The sequence below is a fragment of the Scyliorhinus torazame genome, chromosome 9 (assembly GCF_047496885.1).
Source record: "Scyliorhinus torazame isolate Kashiwa2021f chromosome 9, sScyTor2.1, whole genome shotgun sequence".
Lineage (NCBI taxonomy): Eukaryota > Metazoa > Chordata > Chondrichthyes > Carcharhiniformes > Scyliorhinidae > Scyliorhinus > Scyliorhinus torazame.
Genome location: NC_092715.1, coordinates 141955877 through 141976995, shown reverse-complemented (window position 1 = coordinate 141976995; position 21119 = coordinate 141955877). Strand labels below are relative to the sequence as shown.

The window sequence follows — 21119 nt, the reverse complement described above, 5'->3', positions numbered from 1 at the left end:
AACACATTCCTCGCGAATCCCACAGCGTCCCAATTGGGGCCGTATACACTTAACAGCGCTACTAATCTCCTCTCCAGAGCCCATGCCACAATCACGTATCTACCCCCCTGATCTGCCACCACCTTCTCCATCTGGAAGCGTACCCTTTTGCTGACCAACACCGCTACCCCTCGAGCCCTTCCATCAAATCCGGAGTGAAACACTTGGCTAACCCAGCCCTTTTTAAGTCTCACCTGGTCCTTCACCCTCAAGTGAGTCTCCTGCAGCATTGCTACATCGGCTTTCAAACTTTTAAGATGCGCAAGCACCCTTGACCACTTGGCCGGACCTCCTAACCCTCTCACGTTCTACGTGACTATCCTTACTGGGGGTCTCTCACCCCCCCCCCACCTTTCCTATCCACCATCACCATGCCACTGGGCCCTGCCCCATAAGCCTGATCCGCCCCTGTCCATTGTTAACATCGAACCCCTTTCCCCCTCCCAAGAACCCCCCCTACAAAAACATCCCCCAACATCCATCCCTTCCCCCCGTCTCGCTCGCCACGTAGGCCTATTGAAGCCTGCTATCCAAGCTCCAACGTCCGCAGCCCTCCTCTCACCTCACCCCCGTTCACTAACTGACTTTAGTTAGCTAGCGCGAGTGGCTCCCCCCGCCAAGACCTCTCGCCCCTTCCACCCAGTCCCAGAGAAAAAAACACCAAAACAAACCCAACAATCCAACCCCTACAATTCACTAACATAACATTTAACCGTCGCAACACAGAACGCCATTAACTTGGACTCTGTAACAATGCAAAGAGAAGTCAATTACAATACAAATCAGTAAAAAGAAAGTTGTAACATTTATACATTTTCCAGCTGCTCAAACACAGTCCACATTCTCTCTTCCAGTTCCGCTCTTCACGTCTGACCCAAGCCTTCTGCCCTCACGAACGCCTCAGCCACCTCCGCTGTCTCAAAATAAAAGTCTTTGGCGTTATATGTTACTCTCAACTTCGCCGGGTACACCATACCAAATCGCACCCCCTTCTTGTACAAAGCCGCCTTCACTCGCCCAAACGCCGCTCGTCTTTTTGCCAACTCCACCGTTAAGTCCTGGTAGATCCGAACCGCAGTACCATCCCACAGCACCTCACGCTTCTGCTTCGCCCAGCTTAATACCTTCTCCTTCATGCAAAAACTTATGGAAGCAGATAAATACTGCCCTTTGTGGCTCGTTCACTTTGGGCTTCGGCCTTAATGACTGATGAGCTCGGTCTAGCTCATAAAGGGTGGGGCTCTCACCCTCCTCCATCAGCTCCGCCAACTTCTTAGCGAAGTATTGCGTTGGCCTTGGGCCCTCTGTCCCTTCGGGCAAGCCCACAATTCTCAAATTGTGCCACCTTGAGCGGTTTTCCAAGTCTTCCAGCTTTGCTCGGAGTCCTCTGTTAACCTCCACCACCCTCCGCAGCTCCGCAGGTCCCCCATCGAAGTGACCTGGTCGCTGTGTCGTCACACGGCCTCCTCCACTTCCTTCATCTTGTCGCCCTGCTCTCTCACCTCGGCCGATGCCTTTGCCACCGCCACCCTCACCGGGCCAATTGCCTCCTCCACCAATGACTTCAACGCAACTGCCGTCCCCTTCCTCAAGGCCTCCATGTGCCTCGCAAACTGTTTTTCCAGCTCCCCCGCCATCACCTCTGTCATCTTCTCCACCGTAAGCAGTGCGGCCCCGCCTTGCAGTTCGGCTTCCGCCATCCTGTCAACACTTTTGCTCGTCTTCTCCTTCAGCGGCGAACCCGCGTTTCCTCCTTTCTTCGACGCTGCTCTTCGCATCCTTTAGCGGCTTATTGTTTTTTATCTTCTTTCTTTTCTCCTCTCTCCCCCTTCACCCTTCTGTCCTTCATCAATGTGACTTATTCTTTTTCTGAAAAAAAAACTTTTACCAAACTTCCTTAAACCTTCTTTCTTTCTCCCCTGCATTCACCCAAAGCTCCCCTGGGACCAGGCTTCACAGCCTTCTTTCTCCCTCCTAGGTGGGAGCCATCCGACGTGGAGCACCCTCCCTACATAGTGCCCTTGCCTCGGGCCTGCCGCCTCGGCCTGCTCATAGCTCCGCCCCTGCTGCTCTGACCTCGACGCCACGCTGGGCCCAGCGCCTCAGCCCCCGCCGCCCGACACCTGCGCGGGGTTCTTTGCCGGTCTTTAAACCGGTCCCGCTGGCTGCTCGCGACGGCCCCAAAGGCCGACGATAGTCGGGGGGTGCGTGAAGACTCGGGGATTTCCCCGAAATCGCCGCGAATCTCGGCCACCGGCGAGAGCTCTTGTTGCTGCGGCCGCCCTGCTTGCCCACACCACAGGAAGTCCCCAAGTCCTTTTTTAAGCGGGTGAATAGGATTGTTACAGGATTTGTGTGGCCGAATAAAAGCCCGCGAGTTAAAAGGGCATTCTTGGCGCGAAGCCGGGGGGGGGGGGGGAACTGAGTCTGCCGAACCTCTGCAGCTATTATTGGGCAGCCAATGTGGCCATGATTAGGAAGTGGATGATGGAGGAGGGGGCGGCATAGGGGCGGCTGGAGGCTGCGTCATGCAAAGGCACCAGCCTAGGGGCACTAGTCACGGCTCCGCTGCCGTTCTCACCGGCGCGATACACCACAAGTCCGGTGGCGGCGGCACTGAGGATTTGGGGGCAGTGGAGGAGACACAGGCAGGAGGAGGGGGCTTCTGTGTGGATCCCGATATGGAATAACCATAGATTTACTCCAGGTAGGATAGATGGGGGGTTCCACGGCTGGTATAGGGCAGGTATTAGGAGGATGGGGGACCTGTTTATAGACGAGACTTTCCATAGCATGCAGGCGCTGGAAGAGAAATTCGGCCTGCCCCTGGGGAATGCGTTCAGGTACCTCCAGGTTCGGGACTTTCTTAGAAAACAGGTGGGGACATTTCCGCTGCAGCCCCCACGTAGGATCCAGGACAGGGTGGTGTCTGGAATCTGGGTAGGGGAGGGGAAGGAGTCGGACATATATCAGGAGCTGCAGGAGGTGGAGGAAGCCTCAGTGGAGGAGTTGAAGGGCAAGTGGGAGGAGGAGCTGGGTGAGGAGCTGGATGAGGGCCTGTGCGCCGACGCCCTGGGCAGGGTGAACTCCTCATCATGTGCCAGGCTCAGCTTAATTCAGTTTAAGGTGGTGCATCGGGTGCATATAACGGCGGCAAGAATGAGTAAGTTTTCTGGGGTGGAGGACAGGTGCCCGAGATGTGCAGGGAGTCCGGCGAACCATGCCCATATGTTTTGGGCATGCCCGGCGCTTAAAGAATTCTGGCAGGGGTTTGCGAGGGCGATGTCTAGGATTTTAGACACTCGGGTGAAGGCTAGTCCAACAGTAGCGATATTTGGGGTGTCGGATGATGCGGGAGTGTAGGAAGCGAAAGAGGCCGAGGTACTGGCATTTGCCTCCCTGGTAGCCCGGAGACGGATCTTGTTAATGTGGAGGGACTCAAAACCCCCGAGTGTGGAGACCTGGGTTAGCGGTATGGTGGGGTTCCTCAGCCTGGAGCGAATAAAGTTCGACTTGAGAGGGTCCTTGATGGAAAATCTTTAATAAAATATTCATTAAAAATAAAGTGATGCTCAGTTATTGTCATATTTAGTCACTATAATTTTAGAAGTTTGTAAAACCCAATGCATAATTTCCACTGATCTTCCACTACAATTATAACAGTCTTTGAGGAGAACATTTCTGATATTAGGTGTTATTGATAACCAGTTCAGCTTTGTTTGAAAAGCAAATGAAGCGAAAGATCTTGCCTCAATCCAGCATTTGTGAGATCTCAGTGCCTAGACAACCAGAGTCCAGAATGTAATCCATCCAGAATAATGGGGCAATCACTGAAAGTGATTTTGGAAGGTCTGCACTAGAGGAAAGCCCCAAAATTATGAATTCATAAAAGCAGCACCGAGCAACATCCTGAAATGTTTATTTTTTATGAACAGGATATGAATACCACTGTTAAGGCCAGCATTTGTTGTCCATATCTAATGATTTCTGTGGACATGGTAATGAACCATATTTTGGATAGTGGCATGCTCAGCTATTTCTGGGGGCAGTTAAGAGTCAGCCATAAGCTGATGTGGAGTGACATATTGGACAGACCAGGTAAGAACAATAGACCTTTGTCCCTAAAGGATGTTAGTGAGCCTGATGGGTTCATGATCACCACCAGTGATGCTACCTTTTAAAAAAATTCCACATTTCATTTAAGTCATTAGCCAAACGTTTCCAGGCTCCCCTGCACCAGGGTTTCACGTGACAGAGGCATATCAGCATTAATTGCCAGCGGGAGCTTCTGGTCCTGCCGATGTCTACACCATTTTGCATGGTTTGCCCGCCCTGTCACTGGAGAACCAGCACGAGGGTCGCCTTTGGCAGGTCTGGAAGATACCGCCAGTGGAAAGGGCTGGAAAATTCCACCCATTGAATTTAAATTTCCAAATTGCTATTTTAGCTCATGTCTTTGGACCATTAGCCCAAGCCTTTGGAATATTAATTCAGCTACATAACCATGATGGTACAATACCCCTGAATGTAAGAGCAGAAAAGGTCAAACACTTCAGTCCTGATTTTAACCATCTTAACGCCAGGCCCAACTCCCAGCTGAACCCAACGGCAAAGACATAAGACCGACTGGAGCAAATGGGCAAACATGGCAGCCACCGTGGATTGGTGGGAATGGTCCTTGACTGTCAGGTATGTAGATCAATGGGGCCTCCAGACAAAACTTCTGTTTGGTAACAATACACTGACACTAACATTATTGTTGGAGCGTCATCGCCACAAGAGTTGCAGAGAAATGTACAAAAAGACCATGATATTTAAAAATAAAGAGGAATGGGAAATGAATGTGACCTTGCCAGCATAATGCTAATTTTGGAAAAACACTATTAAAAAATTGATTCGATGGAGGATTCTATGGGCAGCATGGTAGCACTATTGCTTCACAATGCCAGGGTCCCAGGTTCGATTCCTGGCTGGGATCACTATCTGTGCGGAATCTGCGCGTTTTCCCTGTGTCTGCGTGTGTTTTCTCCGGGTGCTCCAGTATCTTCCCACAAGTCCCGAAGGACGTTGCTGTTAGGTAATTTGGACATTCTGAATTCTCCCTCTGTGTACCCGAACAGGCGCCGGAATATCATAGAATTATCATAGAATTTACAGTGCAGAAGGGGGCCATTTGGCCCATCGAGTCTGCACCGGCTCTTGGAAAGAGCACCCTACCCAAACCCACACCTCCACCCTATCCCCATAACCCAGTAACCCCACCCAACACTAAGGGCAATTTTGGACACGAAGGGCAATTTATCATGGCCAATCCACCTAACCTGCACATCTTTGGACTGTGGGAGGAAACCGGAGCACCCGGAGGAAACCCACGCACACACGGGGAGGATGTGCAGACTCCGCACAGACAGTGACCCAAGCCGGAATCGAACCTGGGACCCTGGAGCTGTGAAGCGATTGTGCTATCCACAATGCTACCGTGCTGCCCGGGCGACCGGGGGCTTTTCACAGTAACTTCATTGCAATGTTAATGTAAGCCTACTTGTGACAATAAAGATTATTATTATTGTATTCCATAAAGCAGTAGTGGAAAACAGGGCAGGGCATTAAACAACTATGGTGAGCACTTCAATGGAGTGAGGAATAATTGATTTGCAGAAATTTATTGCTTGAATTTTTCTTCAACAGTGAAGGAAAGATTTCTGGTGTCTTAGCTGCCACAAAGTAAATCTTGCATTAAAATCTTATGAACAGGTGCAAAAAATAATCAAAAAGGCTGATGGAATACTGCTCTTTATAGCTCGAGGAATGGAATACAAGGGGAATGGGAGTTCAGGAATCAGCGGGACTATAGGGACTATGGGGCCACTCCTTCCTTCCATGCCGTGCTCCGCCAAGGCCGGCACGGAGAAGACACCCCCCCTGCACATGCGCCAGAACACGCCGGCGGTTCTGCGCATGCGCGGGACCACGCCGGCCCTTCGGCACCGTTTGGCGTGCCGCCAACCCCTCCGGTGCCAGCCTAGCCCCCGGAAGTGCGTTGGATTCCGCAACTTCTGGGTGGCCTGACGCCGGAGTGGTTCACGCCGCTCTTGCCGCCGCCGTCGGGCCATCCCGCCGATTGCGGGAGAATCCCGCCCCACGTGCGCGACCTACCCAAATGGGGACAGTGTACCATAGAAAGAGATTAGCCGGCAATTTCCTGGAGCTCGGAGCAGCTTAGGTTAACTAGAATGGTGCCTGGAATCCAGGGTTAATGTACAAAGAGTGACTATACAAACTAAGTTGAACAAAGACTACAGTTGGATACAACTGAGGCTTTATTGCTCTAAGATGTGTGGCCTCCAACAGCAGCTGGTGAAATGACTGCTGAATGGAGGACATGCATATTTATACTCCGCCTACTGGGCGGAGCCAGAGGGCAGGGATTACCGGCAAACCTGTAGTACAGGTCCAACCTTACATCACCTAATACAGGTGCAACAATGGTTTACCACATTCACCCCCTCTTAAAATTGAGTCCAGCGGGGGTGGTGGAGAACTATATACAGCAATGAATTTATATTTACAGTATTTGATCAGGGGAAACAAAAAAATGTATTTTGAAGTCCGGTGCCAGTTAGAGATTTAACCGGTCTGGTGCCTTGATGTTCCGCTGGGAGCAATGTAGCGGTGGCGGCGATGTCGATGGTGGCCTGATGTTCGGTGACTCTGGGAGCGTGCCGAAATCCTCTTCATCCTCGGGCATGGGCAGGGGAAGGACGGATGTCCTGGTGGGGTTAATGCTGGGAGCGTCAGGGGAGGGGAGGGTGGCACCGGGCCGGAGGGGTGTGTGTGTGTGGAACCTGCTGATGCCAGGTCCCTGAGGGAAACAGTATCCTGGCGGCCGTCGGGGTACGCCACGTAGGCATACTGGAGGTTGGCATGGAGCAATTGCACCCTTTCCACCAACGGGTCCGCCTTGCGGAGGCGGACGTGTCTACGGAGCAGGAATGGTCCTGGAGCTGCGAGCCAAGTCGGTGCGACACCCCGGATGTGGACATCCTGGGGAAGGCCAAAAGACGTTCATGGGGTGTATTGTTAGTAGCGGTGCACAGCAGTGAGCGAATGGAGTGGAGTGCATCAGGGAGGACCTCCTGCAGCGAGAGGCTGGGAGGTTCCTGGACAGTAGGGCCTGTTGGACGGCCCTCCATACCGTCCCGTTTTCCCTCTCTACCTGTCCGTTTCCCCGGGGGTTGTAGCTGGTCGTCCTGCTGGAGGCGATACCCCTGCTGAGCAGGAACTGACGCAGCTCATCGCTCATGAATGAGGATCCCCTGTCACTGTAGATATAGGCGGGGAAACCGAACAGAGTGAAGATAGTGTTTAGGGCTTTGATGACGGTGGCAGATGTCATGTCGGGGCATGGGATGGCGAAGGGGAACCTGGAGTACTCATCGACTACACTGAGAATATACGTGTTTTGGTCGGTGGAGGGGAGGGGCCCTTTGAAATCCACGCTGAGGCGTTCAAAGGGGCGGGAGGCCTTCACTAGGCGCGCACGGTCCGACCGGTAGAAGTGCGGCTTACACTCCGCACAGACCTGGCAGTTCCTGGTGATTGTCCGTACTTCCTCGATGGAGTAGGGCAGGTTGCGGGCCTTTATGAAATGGTACAACCGTGTGACTCCCGGGTGACAAAGGCTGTCGTGCAGGGTCCGGAGTCGGTCTACTTGTGCACTGGCACATGTACCTCGGGATAGGGCGTCTGGGGGCTCGTTGAGTTTGCCGGGGCGATACAAAATCTCGTAATTATAGGTGGAGAGCTCGATCCTCCACCGCAAGATTTTATCGTTTTTGATCTTGCCCCGCTGTGTGTTATTGAACATGAAGGCTACCGACCGTTGATCAGTGAGGAGAGTGAATCTCCTGCCGGCCAGGTAATGCCCCCAATGCCGCACAGCTTCAACGATAGCTTGGGCCTCTTTTTCGACGGATGAGTGCCGAATTTCTGAGGCATGAAGGGTGCAGGAAAAGAATGCCATGGGTCTGCCTGCCTGAATGAGGGTGGCGGTTAGGGTGACATCCGATGCGTCGCTCTCTACTTGGAAGGGCAGTGTCTCGTCTACTGCGTGCATCCTGTCCTTGGCGATATCGGCTCTGATACGGGCGAAGGCCTGCTGTGCCTCAGCTGTCAGGGGAAAATGGATGGACTGAATGAGTGGGCGGGCCTTGTCCGCATAGTTTGGGACCCACTGGGCGTAGTACGAGAAGAACCCCAGGCAGCGATTGAGGGCCTTGGGGCAGTGGGGGAGGGGAAGCCCCATGAGGGGGCGCATGCGGTCGGGATGGGGTCCCAGAACTCCGTTCTGGACCACATAGCCGTGTATGGCTAAGCGGGTCATGCTAAACACGCACTTCTCCTTGTTGTAGGTGAGGGTGAGGAGAGGGCGGTGTGGAGAAATTTGGCAAGGTTGGCATCGTGCTCCTGCTGGTCATGGCCACAGATGGTGACCTTGTCTAGGTATGGGAAGGTGGCCCGCAAACCGTACCGGTCGACCGTTCGGTCCATCTCCCTTTGGAAGACCGAGACCCCGTTAGTGACGCCGAAGGGAACCCTGAGGAAGTGATAGAGACGACCGTCCACCTCTAAAGCGGTGTATGGACGGTCTGATTTACGGATGGGGTGCTGGTGGTAGGCGGATTTGAGGTCTACCGTTGAGAACACCCAATACTGTGCAATCTGATTGACCATATCAGATATGCGTGGGAGGGGGTACGCGTCGAGCTGCGTGTACCGATTGATGGTCTGGCTGTAGTCCACGACCATTCTGTGTTTGTTCCCAGTTTTAATGACTACCACTTGGGCTCTCCAGGGGCTGTTGCTGGCCTCAATAATGCCCTCCAGAAGCAGCCGTTGGACCTCGAACCTGATGAAGGTCCTGTCCTGGGTGCTGTACCGTCTGCTCCTAGTGGCGACGGGTTTGCAATCTGGGGTTAGATTGGAGAAGAGGGAAGGCGGACCCTTTAGGGTCACGAGGCCGCACACAGTGAGGGGTGGTAGGGGCCCGCCGAATTTGAGGGTTAGGCTCTGGAGGTTACACTGGAAGTCCAGGCCGAGTCGTAGGGCAGCGCAGAGGTTAGGGAGGACGTAGAGGCGGAAGCTGCTGAATTCTACGCCCTGGTCCGTGAGTGTGACCGTGCAGAACCGCCGGACCGCGATGGAATGGGATCCGGAGGCCATGAAATTCTTTGGTTGGCGGGGTGTACCGCGAGAGAGCAGCGCCTTACCGTATCCGGGCATATGAAGCTTTCGGTGCTCCCGGAGTCCAGCAGGCAAGAGGTCACATGGCCATCGATTTTCACACTGGTCGATGCGGTGGCCAGGTTGTGCGGACGAGACTGGTTGATCGTCACTGAGGCGAGTCGTGGTGGTCGTCACTGACGTTGGATGATGGGGAGCCTGGGGGGCCCAGGTCCTGGAATGCTGTCCATGTCCATGTCCCGTGGGGGAGGCAAAATGGCAGCGCCTGAAGATCCTGTTGCGGGGGTTGGACAAGATGGCGGCGCCCATGGGCCACACATGGACTGAGGGGGAGAAGATGGCGGTGCCCACTGGCTGCATGTGGCCCCGGGAGGTGAAGATGGAGGCGCCCACTCGCCGCGTGTGGCCTCGGAAGGTGAAGATGGCGGCGCCCACTGGCCACGCGTGGTCCGGGGAGGTGAAGATTGCGATGCCCACTGGCCGCGCGTGGTCCGGGCAGATGAAGATGGCGGTGCCCATTGTGTGTAGGCTAGAGGGGTGGGGGCGATAGCGGCGACTGTGCGGGACTGGCACACCGTGAGGAAGTGCCCCTTTTGCCGCAAGCCTTGCAAAGGGCAGCGCGGGCTGGGCAGCGTTGGCGAGGGTGCTTCTGCTAGCCGCAGAAGTAACATCTGGGACCCCCGGGGTGCGCGGGCTGCCGTGTGGTGCAGGCGTACTGTCTGGGTAAGGCACCCGCTGGGGCGGCCGTTTGGGGGTCCACGAGGGGTAGGAGGTATGGGCCGCGCGGCTGGTGGGGTAGACCTGAATGTTACGTGAGGCAACTGTCATGGAGAGTGCTAGCTTCTTTGTTTCAGCTAGGTTGAGCGTGGCCCCTTCTAACAGTCTTTGGTGTATGAAGTCCGACCCAATCCCCGTTACGAATGCGGCCCACATAAGAAGGTTGGAATGTTCGGTGGCCGTAATGGCCTGACAGTCACAGGCCCGGACGAGTGGGATTAGGGCCTGCCAGAAGTCTTCTATGGACTCACCAGGGAGTTGAGAGCGAGTGGCGAGTACGTGCCTGGCGAAGAGCGTGTTCGTTTTCTGTGCGTAGTTTTCTTTGAGAAGCGCCATGGCATTGGTGTAGTTCGGGGCGTCCTGGATCAGCGGAAACACGTTGGAGCTCAACCTTGAGTACAGGATCTGTACAGGATCTGTATCTTCTGAGCCTCCAGAACAGGGCTGGTCGCTGAGTTGATGTACGCCTCAAAGCAAGCTAGCCAGTGATTAAAGTCCTTTTTGGCGTCGCTTGATTGCGGATCCAGCTGCAGGCGATCTGGTTTGGTTCAGAGGTCCACCTTAGAGCAATAAATTGAGGCACGATCAATTGAACAAAGACTAGAGTTGGATACAACTGAGGCTTTATTGCTCTAAGATGTGTGGCCTCCCACAGCAGCTGGCGAAATGGCTGCTGAATGGAGGACCCGCATATTTATACTCTGCCTACTGGGCGGAGCCAGCAGGCAGTGACTACCGGCGAACATGTAGTACAGGTCCTACCTTACATCACCTAATACAGGTGCAACAGTAGTTTACCACACTAGGGTTAACCTGTAATGTAGAAGATTAAGAAGAAATTTGATAAAAGTTTTCAAGATATTAAGGAGGATAGAGAGTATAATTTGGGGAAAACAATGTCCATTATAATTCAAGGCAGGGTCTGTCAGGAGAGAAACTAGGAAACATTTATATATGCAAAGGGTGGGAGAAGTTTGGAACTTCCACAAAAGGACAGTCATGCTAGATCCTGATTAATAAGGGGATCAGGGGTTATGGGGAGAAGGCAGGAGAAGAGGGGAGAGAAACATATCAACCATGATTGAATGGCGGAGCAGACTCGATTGGCCGAATGGCCTACTTTTGCTCCTATGGTTATGGTCTTATCACTATTAATTTTAAACTGAGACCAATAGATTTTTGTTAACCTAGGGTAATAAGTGAGACAACCGTAGTAGCTAAGGCTACGCACTTAACCCCCGACTATACTCCTTATACACACATGTCTGTGTGGCAAAATTTGGCTGCAACTCCATCTACAAGTTTGCTGATGAGACGTCCGTAGTGGATCTCGAACAACGATGAGTCAGAGTAAAGGAGGGAGATAGAGAATCTAGTGGAGTGGTGTAATGACAACAATCTCTTCCTCAATGTCAGCAAAACTAAGGAGCTGGTCATTGACTTCAGGAAGCAAAGTATCTTACACACCCCTATCTGCATCAATGGTGCCGAGGTGGAGATGGTTGACAGCTTCAAATTCCTCAGTGTGCACATCACCAACAATCTGTCCAGGTCCATTCACATCGGTGCCATGACCAAGAAAGCACAACAGCGCCTTTACTTCCTCAGGAAACTAAGGAAATTCGGCATATCCACATTAACTCTTACCGCTTTTAAAAAATAAATTTAGAGTAGCCAATTATATTTCTTTTTCCAATTAAGGGGCAATCTAGCGTGGCCAATCCACCTAACCAGCACATCTTTGGGTTGTGGGGGTGAAACCCATACAGAATGGGAGAATGTGCAAACTCCACACGGACAGTGACCCAAGGCCGGGATTCGAACCCAGGTACTCAGCGCTGCAGTTCCAGTACTAGCCACTGCACCACATGGCACCCTCAACTCTTACCACTTTTGATAAATGCACCATGGAAAGCATCCTATCTGGTTGCATGACAGCCTGATATGGCAACTGCTCGGCCCAAGACCGCAAGAAACTTCAGAGTCGTGAACACAGCTCAGTCCATCACAAACTCACCTCCCATCCATTGACTCTGTCTACACCTCCCGCTGTCTTGGGTAAGCGGGCAGAATAATCAAAGATCCTCCCACCTGGGATGGGCGGCACAGTAGCAGAGTGGTTAGCATTGTTGCACTGTTGCTTCACAGCGGCAGTGTCCCAGGTTCAATTCCCGGCTTGTGTCACTGTCTGTGCGGAGTCTGCACGTTCTCCCCTTGTCTGCAGGGTTTCCTCCGTGTGCTCCGGTTTCCTCCCACAAGTCCCGAAAGACGTGCTGTTAGATGAATTGTACATTCCGAATTCTCCCGCAGTGTACCGAACAGGCACCAGAGTGTGGCGACTAGGGGATTTTCACAATAACTTTATTGCAGTGTTAATGTAAACCTACTTGTGACAATAATAAAGATTATTACTATTATTCTCTCTTCCAACCACTTCTTCAGGCAGGAGAACACGCACTAACAGATTCAAAAACAGCTTCTTCCCCGCTGTTATCAGACTCCTGAATGACTCTCTTATGGACTGAACTGATCTCTCCACGCATCTTATCTACTGAGTAGTACTACACTCCGTATGCTTCACCTGATGTCTGTCTATGTATTCAGAACAAAGAACAAAGAAAAGTATAGCACAGGAATAGGCCCTTTGGCCCTCTAAGCCTGTGCCGATCATGATGCCCTAACTAAAAACAAAACCTTCTGCCCTTACCCGATCCATATCCCTCTATCGCTATTCATGTACCCATCCAGATGCCTCTTAAATGTTGCTAATGTGCCTGCTTCCCCCACATCCTCTGGCACCGCGTTCCAGGCAACCATCACTCTCTGTGTGAAAAATGTACCACGCAAATCTCCCTTAAAGTTTCCCCCTCGCACCTTGAACCTGTTCCCCCTTGTAATTGACACTTCCACCCTTGGAAAAAGCCTCTGACTATCCACCCTGTCTATCCCTCTCATAATTTTGTAGACTTCTATCAGGTCTCCCCTCAGCCTGCGTCTTTCCAGTGAAAACAATCCTAGTTTATTCAACCTCTCCTCAAAGCCATCACCCTCAAGACCAGATAACATCCTGGTGAACCTTCTTTGCACACTCTCCAAAGCTTCCACATCCTTCTGATAATGTGGTGACCAGAACTGCACACAATACTCCAAATGCGGCCTAAGCAAGGATTTTTACAGCTGCAACATGATTTCCAACTCCTCTACTCAATGACCCGGCTGATGAAGGTAAGCATATCATATGTCTTCTTGATGGGCGGCACGGTAGCACAATGGATAGCACTGTTCCGGCTCCAGGATCCCAGGTACGATTCCCGGCTTGGGTCACTGTCTGTGTGGAGCATGCATGTTCTCCCTGTGTCTGCGTGGGTTTCCTCCAGCTGCCCCGGTTTCCTCCCACAAGTCCCAAAAGACGTGCTGTTAGGAAATTTGGACATTCTGAATTCTCCCTCTAGGTACCGAAACAGGCGCCGGAATGTGGCGACTAGGGATTTTTCACAGTAACTACACTGCAGTGTTAATGTAGTCCTATTTGTGACAATAAAGATTATTATTATTATAATCATCTTGGCCACCTGTGTTGCCACTTTTACGGAACTGTGGACCTGCACCCCAGATCATTCTGTATGTTAATGTTCCGAAGGGTTCTGCCATTTACAGTATAATTCATACCTAGATTTGATCCTCCAAAATGCATCACCTCACATTTGTCTGGATTAAACTCCATCTGCCATTTAAGACCACAGCCATTTCTCCTCTTGCCTCCCACTGTAACCTGGGATAGATCCCATCCGGCCCCAGATACTTGTCTACCTTATGCAATTTAGGATACTCAACACTTCCTTCTTTGATATATTGACGTACTGAAGGTCGCTCACACACCTATCCCTGACCTTAACAACCATCCTGTCCTTCTCCCTGGTGAATACCGATACAACGTCCTCGTTAAGGATTTCACCCACTTCTTGTGGTTCCCCGCATAACTTCCCTCAATTGACTTGGGTGGGCCTACTCTTTCACTTGCTACTCTCTTGCTCCTAACATATGCATAAAAAGCCTTGGGATTCTCCTTGACCATGTTTGCTACAGACATTTCATGGCCCCTTTTAGCCCTCCTAATTCCACATTTAAGTTCCTTCCTACTTTCACTGTATTCCTCAAGGGCTTTGTCGGTTTTTAGATGCCTAGACCTATCATATGCTCCCTTTTATCTTTTGACTAAGTTTACAATTTCCCTTGTGTTCCACAGTTCTCGAATCCTGTCATTTCTATCCTTTACTTTGCGGGACATGCCTGTCCTGTGCTTCAATCAACTGGCCTTTAAAAGCCTCACACATGTCAGATGTGGATTTGCCTACAAATAGCCACTCCCAATCCACATTCTCCAGTTCCTGTCTAATTTGGATAAATGGCCCTCTTCCAATTAAGCACCCTCACCCACTGGCCACTCTTGTCCTTATCCATGACTATTCGAAATCTCATAGAATTATGGTCGCTAAGCCCAAAATGCTCCCCACTGAAATGTCAATCACCTGGCCTGGCTCATTCCCCAATACAAGTCTAGTATGACCCCCCTCCCTGGTTGGATTGTCAACATACTGTCTAAAAAAGCCCTCCTGGACACATCTAACAAATTGCTCTCCATCCGAGCTTCTGGCTGAAAGGGATTCCCAGTCAATATGGGGGAAGTTAATGTCACCCTCACAACTACCCTGCTTTTCTCACACCTTTTCAGTATCTGACTACACAATTGCGCCTCTGTCTCCTGCGGGCTGTTGGAAGGACTATAGTACACTCCAACATTGTGATTTCGCCCTTCTTATTCCTGAGCTCCACCCATAATGCCTCACTACAAAATCCTTCCAATGTGTCCTCCCTCAACACAGTTGTGATCTGCTCCCTAATCGGCAATGCAACTCCCCCACCTCTTTTGTTTCACTTTCTGTAACGTCTAAAGCAACAATATCCCGTAATGTTAAACTGCCAGTCCTGTCCCTCCTTTAACCATATCTCCGTAATTGCAATTACATCATAGTTCCATGAAGTAATCCTGGCTCTCAGTTCATCTGCCTTTTTAAAAATAAATTTAGTTTACCCAATTAATTTTTCTCCAATTAAGGGGCAATTTAGCGTGTTCAATCCACCTACCTTGCACATCTTTGGGTTGTGGGGGCGAAACCCACGCAAACACGGGGAGAATGTGCAAACTCCACACGGACAATGACCCAGAGCTATGATCAAACCTGGGACCTCAGCGCCGTGAGATAGGAAGGCTAATTCAGTTCATCTGCCTTACCTGTTATATTTCTTGCATTGAAGCAATCGCACTCCAGCCCTATAGTCCCACTGAGTCCTGCGACTTCCCTCTGCCTGCTCTTACTCTGCGCTATATTTATCTCAGTCTCACTTTTTTCCGCAGTCTCTTCACCTATTGGCCTGCTGTCCTGGTTCCCACCCCCCTGCCACACTACATTGTGTATTTATTGTATGTCCTATGTTGTTCATGAATGGAACGATCTGTCTAGATTGTTTGCAGAACAATACTTTTCTCTGTACCTCGGTACACGTGGCAATAAACCCAATAAATCCAAATCCTAAAAATATGGGCAAAGGTGGTGAGCATATCGAGTTAGGTTGCAGATCAACCATGAGCTCACTGAATGCTGAGCAGTCTTATAGAGCAAAATGGCTTTCTCCTGTTCTTACGTTCATGAAACAGGGGCCAGAATTTTAGGTCCCCCACCCTGAAGAAGTTTTAGGCGGAGTTGGAGTTTGAAATCTATGTTCCCACCTGTAGGAACGTCCCAGCAATCTTACACTGGAGTGGGCAAGGCCTCAGGTGGGAAGCGCACCTTTTCCCGAATTGAGGCCCTTAAGTGGCAAATGAATGACCACTTAAGGGCCAATTTTCACCCAGCATCAATTTTTAGATTGGCGGGTGGCTTGAAGAATCATAGAATTTACAGTGCAGAAGGAGGCCATTTGGCCCATCAAGCCTGCACCAGCCCTTAAAAAGAGTACCCTACTTAAGCCCACGCCTCCACCTTCTCCCCGTAACCAAGTAACGCCACCTAACCTTTGGACACTAAGGAGCAATTTAGCATGGCCAATCCATCCAACTTGCACATCTTTGGACTGGGAGGAAACTGGAGCACCTGGAGGAAACCCACACAGACACGTGGAGAAAGTCCAAACTCCATACAGACAGTCACCCGAGACCGGAATTGAACCGAGGTTCCTGGAGATGTGAAGCAGCAGTGCGAACCACTGTGCCACCATGCCACCTAGATCCTTGGGGAGAGGCCAGAAATAATCCAAGTTAGATCTGGGGTGGGGAGGGGGCACTACTGGCCGGGGGTACCCACTCAAGACCTCCCTCATCTCTTTCCCCCCACCACCAATTTCAACCCCATCCCCCCCCCCCCCCACCCCCCCCACCCCACCTCCCCCCATCCACCCCTCATGACCCACGGGCATTCCCTACCCTTCCCACCGCAGGCCCCCGGACACTTATCTTTTCCTTGGGTTGCCAGATTTGGTCTCAGCTGTCCTGGTGCAGATTTTCATCCAGCCACTGCAGCGATGTTGCTGCAGGGACTGGAGAGCTTCATAGCTTACATAGACCATTCATTATTGTGAAACCCAATTGGTTTGCTTGATGAACGTCAGTATTAATTGAAAACATTTTCATGATGAAATAACCAATTGTATGGGTATTGTATGGCTACCAGCCTGTACGAGTACGCCACTACAGTAACTGACTTCATTAGTAAGTGTGTAGAAGACTGTGTGCCAAAGAAGCAGGTCCGCGTGTTTCCCAACCAGAAACCCTGGCTGAACAGGGATATCCACTGCTTGCTGAAGTCTAGGTCTGAGGCGTTCAAGTCAGGTGACCCTGACCTATACAGGAAAGCCAGATATGATTTAAAGAAATCCATCAAAGATGCCAAAAGACAGTACCAGGCCAAGCTCGAGTCCCAGGCTAGCCACACAGACCCCCACCGTCTATGGCAAGATCTGCAAGACTTAACGGGCTACAAGATGAAGGCATGTAAAATTGCTGGCTCCAATGCACCTCTCCCTGATGAGCTCAACGCATTCTATGCGCGCTTTGAGCAAGAGGTCAGCGAGAGCAAGCCCTCCACCCCAGAAGCCTTGGATGAACTTGTATCTGAGATAACAATTGCATTTGTCAGAGCAGCCGTCTCAAAGGTCAACCCATGGAAAGCCACTGGCCCGGATGGGGTACCCGGACTAGCACTCGGGTCTCGCGCAGATCAGCTGGCGGGGGTATTCGCAGACATCTTCAACCTTTCTTTACAACAATCTGAGGTTCCTATCTGCTTCAAGAAGACGACCATCATCCCTGTACCAAAAAAAAGCCAAGCAGCGTGCCTTAATGACTATCGTCCAGTGGCTCTGACATCCATCATCATGAAGTGCTTTGAAAGGTTAGTCATGGCACGAATCAACTCCAGCCTCCCAGATTGCCTTGGTCCACTACAGTTCACCTACCGCTGCAACAGGTCCACAGCAGACGCCATCTCCATGGCCCTGCACTCGACCCTGGAACACCTAGATAACAAAGACATCTATTTCAGACTCCTATTTATCGGCTACAGCTCAGCCTTCAACACCATCATTCCTACAAAACTCATCTCCAAACTCCATGACCTTGGCCTCGACTCCTCCCTCTGCGACTGGATCCTGAACTTTCTAACCCACAGGCCACAATCAATAAGGATAGGCAACAACACCTCCTCCACGATCATACTCAACACTGGTGCCCCACAAGGCTGAGTCCTCAGCCCCCTACTATACTCCTTGTACACCTATGACTGTGTTGCCAAATTCCCCTCCATCTCGATTTTCAAATTTGCTGATGACACCACCATAGTGGGTCAGATTTCAAACAATGACGAGCCAGAATACAGGAATGAGATAGAGAATCTGGTGAACTGGTGCAACGGCAATAATCTCTCCCTCAATGTCAACAAAACGAAGGAGATTGTCATCGACTTCAGGAAGCATAGTGGAGAACATGCCCCTGTCTACATCAATGGGAACAAAGTAGAAAGGGACGAGAGTTTCAAGTTTTTAGGTGTCCAGATCACCAACAACCTGTCCTGGTCCCCCCATACCGACACTATAGTTAAGAAAGCCCACCAACAACTCTACTTTCTCAGAAGAACAAGGAAATTTGGCATGTCAGCTACGACTCTCACCCACATCTACAGATGCACCGTAGAAAGTATTCTTTCTGGTTGTATCACAGCTTGGTATGGAGCCTGCTCTGCCCAAGACCGCAGGAAACAACAAAAGGTCGTGAATGTAGCTCAATCCATCATGCAAACCAGCCTCCCATCCATTGACTCTATCTATAATTCCCGCTGCCTCGGAAAGGCAGCCAGTATACTAAAGGAGCCCATGCACCCTGGTCATACTCTCTTCCACCTTCTTCCGTCAGGTTGAGGTCACGTACCAACCGACTCAAGAACAGCTTCTTCCCTGCTGCCATCAGACTTTTAAATGGACCTACCTCATATTAAGTTGATCTTTTCTCTACACCTTGCTATAAGTGTAACATTATATTCTGCAGTCTCTCCTTCCTTCCCTATGTACAGCATGCATTGTTTGTACGGCATGCAAGAAATAATACTTTTCACTGTATACTAATACATGTGACAATAATAAATCAAATCGTATTTATTTAAAGTTTACCTCAGGGATCATGACCAGACCAAAGGTTAATCCAAACAGAACCATATTGATCCCATACATCCATCTCAAGAATATGAAATATGAAGCAACTGATGAACCAAAGTGACCTGGTAAAACAAAATAAAAGCGTTATTAGAAACTATAAATAATTCTAGAAGTTAAAGAGAAAATGAAAATGATAACACATCAACTTGGTAGCATCACAATACTATAGCTGCTGAAGAGGGAGGGAAGCACAGGGGAGGTACTCCTTGTTTGCTGATTCCAGTAGCATTATTATGGACAGGCACTGAGTGGAAGGCTCATTCATGGCCGTGTTGAAGAAAAACATCAGTGCAGGAATATTCCCTGACCTTCTACCAAACAGTTTCTGAACAGGAGGCATGAAGCATGATTCTCCCCTCTGATTTTTTCTTTTGCCCTTTGCTTAAGGCACACCAAAACCTCAACTTAATTTTTCTCCTGATCCGGAACTTAGTAAAACAGTATGGCCCTACTTTTCACAGAAACAGAAGTATTCCACTCCTTAATTAAAATGGCGCAGGAGCCTTGAATCTGCCCCCAAACCCAGTACCCACCACTTTCGTTGGGCTTGGGGGGTGATCTCGAATAGTGGCAGGATGTATTTCACACATCTGCAGTTCACACAGGCAATGCCACATTTAATTCTGCCTTCACTCGGAAGCAATTTTCATTTCTGGGATTTCAAAAAGGTGCCACATGGGTTATATGAATTGGAGAGAAAAGTCTGAATCTCCAAACATTTTTTGGAAAAATCACGTACCCATTTTGGATTGTTAAGAGTAAATATGGATGTGATTAAAGAGTGGATAATGTTTGTGTAATTGTCAAGTCATGTTAATCTCTGCACTTTAAATTTTGAAAGAAAAACAAGCCTGTAGTTGAAAAAACATTAGTTTTTGCAATTTCAACAGATGTTTATTGACATGAGGGTTGTCTTTATAGTATTAGTGCTGCTTGTCTGTTTCTACAACCTATCATGATCATAGTGGAGACCTATAAATTCACAGTCCAATTTACAACTCCAAGTGGTTATAAAGACATAAGCTATCTTTGATGTGGAGCTATCTTTGTTTTTATAAGGGATCAAGTCCTTGAAGTGAGATGAATATACTGAATGTGCTTTTATCAATGAGGTCATTTTTTAATATAACAGGACCAAGATGAAGAGGAATTTCTTCAACTATAGAGTGATAAATCTTTTGAATTCTCTACACCAGAGGATTGTGGAGGCTCAGTCATTGGGCAGGATTTTCGTGCTGGCAGGATCGTTATTTCCTGCTGATGGCAAACTCCCAACTTTGGGTTTCCTAGTGGCGGAGGGTGCAAACAATGGGAAATCCTGTTGAAAATAGCAGGACCAGGAGATCCTGCTGCCAGGCAATGGTGAGCCACCTCTGCCACCGCAAAACATGCTGTACAGGAGGGTGGGCAGAAATTTCTGTCCGACTATTGAGTCTGTTCAAAGCTGAATTTGATAGATTTCAGGAACACCGATGGCATTAAGGCATACAATGACAGTGCAGGAACATGACATTGAGATAGAAGATCAGCTGGTTTAATGGTGGAGCAGGTTTGAGGGGCCGAATGGAGTACTTCTGCTACTACGTTCCTATATATAGAGAAGTCTGTAATGAATTCTTTGAACTTTATTTTATTTCATCTCAGCATGGCTCCTAGCCATAGTGGCTACTCGGTGAGTTGCTTTGTGAAGACAAAGGATGGTAGGTGTGGGCATAAGTTGATATGCAATGATGAAGTGGCACTAAGTTGGCACAGGGGCTATAAAGGGTTCTAGGGATGAGAAGGGAGTCATGGGTTTGTTTGGAGGATATGAGGGACCATGGGGATGGGTAAAGGGGCATAGGTTGGCATTGAGGATACAAGGGGCTATGGGGGGTGTTGGGGAAATGAGATGGCATGAGTTGACATGGAAGGAGCATGGGGAGTGAGTGGGAGGTGAGAGAGGTGCGGGATGAGAGCTAGAAGACTTCTTTTTAAATGTTTTTATTATCACTGAGATGAAGGCCAGAGCACCAAGGTGGGCCTTTTAACCAGCCTGTCATTGCACTCAGCAGCCTTTTTTGGCAGTCTCCTCACTCTTTCCGGGGCAGTGGATCCGATTCTAGTTAATACTCACCTGGAACAAAAATCTGGCCATTTGGGGAGTTGGGAATTTTCCTGATTCTGCATACCCAATTTCAGAGCACAAATTCAGCCCCATGTAACCAACTCCATTCTGGAGCACTGAATGCTCACATTCCAATGGTTAGCGTAACCTGACTTGTTCACTACACACTCAGGCAGATAATCTTGCATCT

At 50.0% G+C, this 21119-nt stretch overlaps 1 protein-coding gene across 1 annotated transcript in view; it reads right to left on the bottom strand.

Annotated features, from left to right (window-relative positions):
- tmc1 (transmembrane channel-like 1) overlaps positions 1-21119 on the bottom strand; it is a 153100-nt gene that overhangs the window by 66394 nt on the left and 65587 nt on the right. Inside the window, exon 7 of the mRNA XM_072517636.1 lies at positions 18778-18884. Within this exon, the coding sequence (XP_072373737.1) occupies positions 18778-18884 (107 nt within the window). The remainder of the gene's footprint in view (positions 1-18777; positions 18885-21119) is intronic.